This window comes from Thamnophis sirtalis, unplaced genomic scaffold (genome assembly GCF_051295495.1).
Source record: "Thamnophis sirtalis isolate CommonGarterSnake01/CBP01778 unplaced genomic scaffold, rThaSir2_p1.2 scaffold_7, whole genome shotgun sequence".
Lineage (NCBI taxonomy): Eukaryota > Metazoa > Chordata > Lepidosauria > Squamata > Natricidae > Thamnophis > Thamnophis sirtalis.
Window position 1 is genome coordinate 35,913,230 of NW_028261387.1, and position 7,796 is coordinate 35,921,025.

General features: G+C 50.8%; 1 protein-coding gene across 1 annotated transcript; it reads right to left on the reverse strand.

Annotated features, from left to right (window-relative positions):
* Positions 1-2,601: 2,601 nt before the first annotated feature.
* LOC148044600 (uncharacterized) lies at positions 2,602-6,338 on the reverse strand. Its single transcript, XM_087720762.1, is given in 3 exon segments — positions 2,602-2,622; positions 5,038-6,291; positions 6,294-6,338. Coding segments are annotated over 3 exon segments (1,320 nt in total).
* Between the last annotated feature and the right edge of the window lie 1,458 nt (positions 6,339-7,796).

A 7,796-nucleotide genomic window follows, 5' to 3' on the forward strand; every position in this document is an offset into this window, starting at 1 on the left:
GAACCGGTTCACTCTCTGTTTGAAGGCAGCACTACTGGTTCGGATGACGCAGTAGAAACCCACATCTGATGATGACACAGATAAAACTCCAGGTGTCCTTAATAACCTGCTAAAAGAATGCAAACAACCAGCTGTCTGCAAGGAATATAAATCCCCATCATCCAGTCAGAGCTGAAGAAGCTTCTTGAATAAGAAGTGAAACATCTTCAAAGAAAAACTAGAAAGTCCAGTTGCCTCTTGAAAAGGCACCCTTGGGATTCTATCCATTTCATTTTTTCCCCTTAATCTTTTGTTTTTGTCCTGGCACTGCCTCTTTTTTTAAGAGTTAAGCTTCCAGCAATTGACAGATAGGTGATACCTACATATATGCAGTATACACACACACACACACACACACACACACAAACACACACATACAGATATAGATGATAATAGAGACAGTAGAGAGATGAAAGATGACAAATAGCTGATAGGACTGTGATGGCGAACTTATGGCATGCATGCCACAGGTGGCATGCGGAGCCATATCTGAGGGCACACGAGGCATTGCCCTTTGCCCTGATTTTTGGCCCTCCCAAGGGTGGAGGAAGGCCATTTTTGCCCTCCCCAGGCTCCAGGAAAGCCTCTGGAGCCTGTGGACTGGCAAAAAAATGGGCCCAACAGGCCCACTGGAAGCCAGGAAATGGGCCATTTCTGTCTGACCTCCAGAGGGCCTGGGGCACGGGGGAAGCTGTTTTTGCCCTCCCCAGGCTCCAAGAAAGCCTCTGGAGCCTGTGGACTGGCGAAAAAAGGCCCCACCGGAAATTGGGAAATGGGCTACTTCCAACCTCTGGAGGGCCTGGGGGCAGGGGACGCCATTTTCATCCTCCCTGGGCTCCAAGAAAGCTGTATGCACATGTGCATAGGGCAGCGGGGGGAGTCATGCGTGCATGCACAGGAGGGCACAATGCAAGGGGACATTTATGGGTGTGGGCCCGCACATGCAATAATGTGCAGGGGAGCTTTTGGCATCCGAGGGGAAAAAGGTTCGCCATCACTGTGATAGGCAATCAAATTTGTCACCTCCATACTTTCCTCCAAGCTGTTTTCATCACCATCACTACTACTGAAAACCTATGTCAGGCCTGCAGTTATATACCTTTTAGGATTTTTGGCCTGACACACTTTCTCTCTTTCTTTACTATACTGTTTCATAAGTGCGCAATTGGGAGAGGGAAATAGTAAGAAGTAGAATGTGTTTGTTTTCAAATTTAAAAAAATCCTTTCTAGAAGCCCAAGGTCATCTTTTGTCTCTGCACCTCTGCATCTGACAGGAACCTGATGTGTGGAAATGCCAGCGTGGCAGAAGAACATTGGACCATGTGATGGATTTATGAGTGTGGGGACAAGATCATTAACTTTCTGCTGGGTGGGAATCCCAGGAAGCTTTCAGATTGGGGATTGCTACAGATGTGCCAACATGTCTCTCTTATTAAATTGGTAATTTAAGGATAGTTCTGCCTTGGACTCCGATTTATTTCTGGATGATATTTGGAATGCTGACATTTTCCCGAATCTCCCTTTAAAATAAATCACCAGCAATACGCACACCCCACGGGGGCTGGTGCGTGGTGCTGACTCCCAACGCTGACTAAACCGGTCAGCGTAAAGTATCAGCAAAAGTGAAAATGAGCTGATTGATAAGATGCTTCTCTGAAAATCTTCAAAGTGCAAAGGTATTTCTATTTGAAGATTTATAGCGTCTGGGATAAAATGCAACCAGAGAGGGCAGGAAAGGCTGATTCTACACACGGCTGGAAGCGACAAGATGTTTTGAATCCCAGACCAACTTCTACAGCTAAATGTGAGTAGGGACTCCTCCTCCTTCCCCAACAAAAACACAGCAATAAACTGGAGTGGAGATAATTACTCCTTCCATACAGCGATGAATGAGCTAAGCCAGCAAGAAGGAATTTGGCCAGCATCTCTCACTAGCCAGCCACTGAAAATTGGGCTGCAGCTTGTGAATCAAGCACCACCAGGTTGGGCTTTCTTCCCAGGTCATGGATGGCAGAGATGCTACTGGGCAACATGGGAAAATCCTCCAAGCCAGCAGAGGGGGCCTTGGCCTGTAACCCCCCCCCCCCTGCCAGTCACTGATGGGAGAGATGCCAGTGGGCACCTGCTCTCCCTCAGCAGATGGCACCATGGCAGAATATGGGCAGTGGCCAACCCTGGGATTGACCCCTCCACCAGTTCCCGTCTCCCCTGCAATGCCCCAATGGGTTCTTACCCCACCTTCCTACAGAGAAGAGTTCTCAACAATGGAAGAAGGGATGAATGAGGGGAAAGCTGCAGGATGGATAGTGGAACAATGTGATGAGGCAGTTCCTTTGTGGTGGCGAAAGATGAAATCGGCGGTGGAAAATTATGTATAAAGCTGTATTACTTGAGCAACGATGAAACCACTGATGGAGAAGTCCCCTGGACTACTACAACGAGTGGCCAGCCCTAACCGACCATGGGAAGCGGTCACAATGGACTTCATCGTCGAACGCCCAGACAGCAGTGGGAACAGAGTAATCTGGATGGTTATTGATTTGGTTTCCAAGCAGGCACACTTCATTTGCTCAGGGTTGCTGTCTGCAAAGAAATTAGCGAAAATGTTTCTGAAACACATTTATCACCTGCACGGAGTGCCCAAGAGGATCATTTCAGACCGTGGAGTCCAATTCACAGCCAAGTTCTGGAGAGAGGTCCTGAGATCCATTTGGTCCACACAAGAACAGCGCTCTGAGGTTCATCCCAGCATGAACTGCACAGCAGAAAGAGCCAATGCAGTGGTGGAACAATACATCCGGTGTTATGTGGACTATCAGTAAAACAACTGGTCGGACTTGCTACCCTTCGCTGAAGTGGCGTACAATGTCACGGTCCACAGCAGCACTGAATTAACTCTTTTCCAGATTATTAGTGGCATGGAATTTGTTCCCATGCCTGAGCTGCTTAGAGAACCTCCCTCCTCCATGTCTCTAAATGAATGGATGGACACACTAAAGAAAGGATGGGAAAGTACGAAGAAAGCTCTAACAGATGCGGCAGAAACCTACAAGAAGCAAGCTGATAAACACCGCTCGTTCCAAACCCCCTTTCGTGTGGGGGACAAAATTTTTGTATCTACCAAATACATGAGATTAAGAATGCCTAGCCAGAAATTTGGTCCAAAATGTCTAAGTCCATTCCCAATAGTGAAGATAGTTAACCCAGTTACAGTTCAACTCAGTCTACCCAGAAGTTTGGGGGAAATTGACCCAGAATTTTATTGTAGCTTGTTGAAGCCAGTAATTGGGTGCAGCATAAGACCATCCACCCAAGCTTTCTCTCCTCCTGTAGTGATAGAAGGGGAAACACAATCTGAGGTAGAAAACATCGTAGACTCCAGGCTGTATAGTGGGTCTCTTACAGTATTTAGTGCATTGGAAGGGTTACCCTTTGTCTGAAGCTACTTGGGTGAATTTGAATTTTAATAGATTTGTATGCTGCCCAATCCCGAAGGACTCTGGGCGGTTTACCTAAAAACAATCAAAATATTAAGAAGATTAAAAACACAAAACAATACAATTTAAAACAGGAAAACATAACATGCACTCAGTTATAATGGGGCTGGAGTTCAGTCAAGCTCAACAGCCCCAGGCCTGCTGGAACAGCCAGGTCTTAACAGACTTACGGAAGGCCAGGAGAGTGGGGAGGGTCCGGATCTCAGGGGGTAGCTCGTTCCAAAGGGCCGGGGCAGCAACAGAGAAGGCTCTCCCCCGGGGAGCCGCCAGATGGCATTGTGTAGCTGACGGTACCTGGAGAAGGCCCGCCCTGTGCGATCTTATTGGGCGCTGGGAGGTATGTTGCAGAAGGCGGTCACGGAGATATCCAGGTCCTAGGCCATGTAGGGCTTTATAGGTAATAACCAGCACCTTGAAGCATGTCCGGAGACCGATGGGAAGCCAGTGCAGCTCACAGAGGATAGGTGTAACATGGGTGTACCTAGGTACACCCAGTATCGCTCGTGCGGCTACATTCTGGACCAATTGTAGTCTCCGAACACTCTTCAGGGGCAGCCCCATGTAGAGTGTGTTACAGTAGTTGAGCCGTGAGGTGACGAGGGCATGAGTGATCATTTGGAGTGCCTCCCGGTCCAGGTAGGGCGGCAACTGGTGCACCAGTTGAACCTGTGCAAAAGCTCCCCTGGTCACAGCTGACTGGTGATGTTCTAATGTCAGCTGTGGATCCAGGAGAACACCCAAGTTGCGGGCACTCTCTGAGAGGTGTAAGATTTCACCCCCTAGGATTAAGGGTAGAATATCTGGACTATTTGGGGGGGGGGCAACATCCAAAGCCATTCAGTCTTGTCAGGGTTGAGCGCAAGCTTGTTCATTCCCATCCAGACCGTAACAGCTTCCAGGCACTGGCACATTACTTCCACCGCTTCACTGAGTTGGCACGGGGCGGACAGATACAGCTGGGTATCGTCCGCATACTGGTGGTATTTGATCCCGTACCTGCGAATGATCTCACCCAGCGACTTCATGTAGATGTTAAATGGGGGGGCAGGACCGAACCCTGCGGCACCCCATATTCAAGGGGCCTAGGGGTCGACCTCTGTCCTCCGACCAACACCAACTGCGACCTGCCAGAGAGGTAGGAGGAGAACCACCGCAAGATGGTGCCTCCCACTCCCACCTCTTCTAGCCGTCGCAGAAGGATACCATGGTCGATGGTATCGAAGGCCACTGAGAGGTCAAGAAGCACCAGGATAGAGGAATGCCCTCTATCCCTGGCTCACCAGAGATCATCGGTCAGTGCGACCAAAGCGGTTTCGGTGCAGTAACCAGGCCTGAAACCAGACTGAAAGGGATCTAGATAATCTGCTTCATCCAAGGTCCGCTGGAGTTGAGAAGCCACCACCTTCTCAACAACCTTCCCTAAAAAAGGGAGGTTGGAGACTGGACGGTAGTTTTTAAGGACAGCTGGATCCAGAGCAGGCTTCTTGAGGAGGCGTCTCACCACCGCCTCCTTCAGAGGCTGCGGGAAGGACCCCTCTGGAAGCGAGGTGTTTATAATCCTCTGGATCCAGCCCCTAGTCACCTCTCTGCTGGTCGAGACCAACCAGGAGGGACAAGGGTCAAGTAAACAGGTGGCGGTACTCATCGATCCAATGGCCTTGTCCACTTCCTCAGGAGTGGCAAGCTGGAACTCACTCCACGAAGTTTGCTCAAGACTCTCCCTAGGCATCTTTGCTGGCACTGTCCAAGTGGAGTCAAGGTCCGTCCAAATCTGAGCGATTTTATCCGACAGAAACTGAACAAATTCCTCTGCTCTTTCCTGTAAGGGTTCACCCGCATCTCTCCCTTTCAGGAGGGAGTGGGTTATCCTAAACAGGGTGGCCGGGCGAGATTCTGTGGACGCGATAAGGGCGGAAAAATGTGCACATTTTGCCGCCCGTATCGCCACTAGATAAGACCTAATAAAGGTTCTTAGCAGTGTTTGGTTGGATTTGGAGATCCTAGCCCTCCACCGTCGCTCTAGGCGTCTCTTTTGGCGCTTCATCTCACGGAGTTCCTCGGTAAACCAAGGTGCCCTCCTGGATCCACTGCCATGGAGAGGCCGCAAAGGTGCAATCCGATCTAAAGCCCTAGTCGCTGCGGTATTCCAGGCAGCGACCAAGGGCTCAGTCGAATTGTGGGCAAGGGAGTCAGGTATCTCCCCAAGCTCCGTCTGAAATCCCAAAGGGTCCATCAGGTGCCTGGGGCGGAACCATTTAATCAGCTCCACCTCCCTGCGGTGGGGGAGTAGCTTCCGAAAATCAAGCCTCAGCAGGAAGTGATCTGTCCATGACAAGGGCGAGATCTCAATCCCCTTTAATTCTGGATCACGTCTCCACTGCTCCGAGAGAAACACAAGGTCGAGTGTATGTCCCGCCATATGAGTCAGACCCTGAATTACTTGAGTCAAGTCCATGGTTGCCATGGAAGCCATGAACTCCTGGGCCCCATCAGAGCATTCGCCAAGAGATGGCAGGTTGAAATCCCCCAGTATTGTAAGTCTGAGGAATTCAACCGCCAGTCCGGCTACTGACTCTAGGAGCGCAGGCAGGGCTGTTGTGATGCAGCTGGGAGGTAGGTACATCAACAACAGGCCCACTTGACCCCCAAGGTCCAGCCTCACAAGAAGGGACTCACATCCAACAATCTCTGGAGCAGGGAGCCTGCGAGGCATCAGTGACTCCCGGATTATAACAGCAACTTCTCCACCCCTTTCCTCTGGTGTCGTGGCTGGTGCAGCACCTGAAACCTTTCTGGGCACATTTCTGAGAGGGGGACTCCTCCATCATGGCCCAGCCAGGTTTCAGTAATACATGCCCCCTCGTCTAATAATAAGTCCCGGACGAGGGGAGCTTTATGGACCACAGACCTGGCATTCAGCAGCAGCAGCCTGAGACCAGGGCCCTGATTTCCCATGTCACTAGGTTCCCGAGTTGAGCTATCAGGGCTGGAATGAGGGATCGCTGTGACGTAGCGAACCCTCCTTCCCCGGTAATGGCTAGCCCTAAATCTCCCATCATACCTGCCCCTCCCAGTCATAACCTTAATGCTCCAGCCCACCCCCGTGTCCGTAGATCCCCCTCCATCTCCCATGGCCTCCGTTCTACTCGGCAGGCCATTCAATCCAGGCACTCTGGGATGGGAGGCAATTCTGGGCCCCCATCCACTTCTGCTATTGCACTCAGTGGAGGGGCTCCAGGCCGCACTCTCAATCCCCTCATATGTACCGACCAGGCATTCTCCACATACATACCCCACTACAGATTAAAAGGAATACAACAGTACGATAAAAATTACACTAATTAAAAGAATGTGGGATCATTCACTCACAGGCATACACATACACTCCACATACAGAAAAGAGGGGGGGGGGTTGCACAGATGTTAGAGTCAGTGTTAAAGTTGAGCAAGTGGGATTGTTCATTCACTGGGCGGAAACACAAACATCGGATCAGTGGCAGGGAAATATAGAAGAAGTTGTTCGTCTTCTTCCCTAGATAGCGTAGCAAAGGGGGAGAAAAATCTGGATGGTTGAAATGGTGTCTCTAAAGTAGTAGTAGTAGGCGGCAGTAGTCGTGACAGAGAAACCGGGTCGTAAGTCTGGGAGTCCAGGGGTCCAGAGTCTATAGGCAGTCCGAGGTCCATAAACAGGAAGAGCCAGATGGTAGAGATAATAAAGAGCAAAAGGCCCCACAGCCACAAAAAGGGCGAAGGAGAGGCCACAGCGCAGAGAGAGTCCGATTGAGTGAACGGGGGCTGCCCGAAGGGGCAGTGGTGATGATAAGCACAGTCACATGCCCACCCTCGTCAAGCACCATACAGATCAGCCACCCCACTCCTTGAAGACAAGCAGTGAACCGACACCCCTCCGAAAAATCCAGGGGCTCTCCCAGTCGCAAAAGGCAAGGACGAAGGTCACCAGGACTGCCATAAGCCAAGGCGCGATGAAAACAGAGGAAGGGGGGCTGGAAGGGCCGTGATGGCAGCAGCAAGGCCAGCTGCCCGATCTCAGTTGGCCCCATCTGAACCAGCCACCCCCTCTCTGGCAGTTCATGCGGTACCAAAAGTTCTCCCAGGTTTCCTCAGTCCAAGAATAAGAGTCAAAAGAAGCACCAGTGTTGTTGGAAATCGCTGGGGGCGGCACCGTTAGCGCGGCACCGCCATTTCCACCGCCCAATAGAGAGAAGCCAGAAAAGAAGCCGCGCAAGTTAGAAACATGCC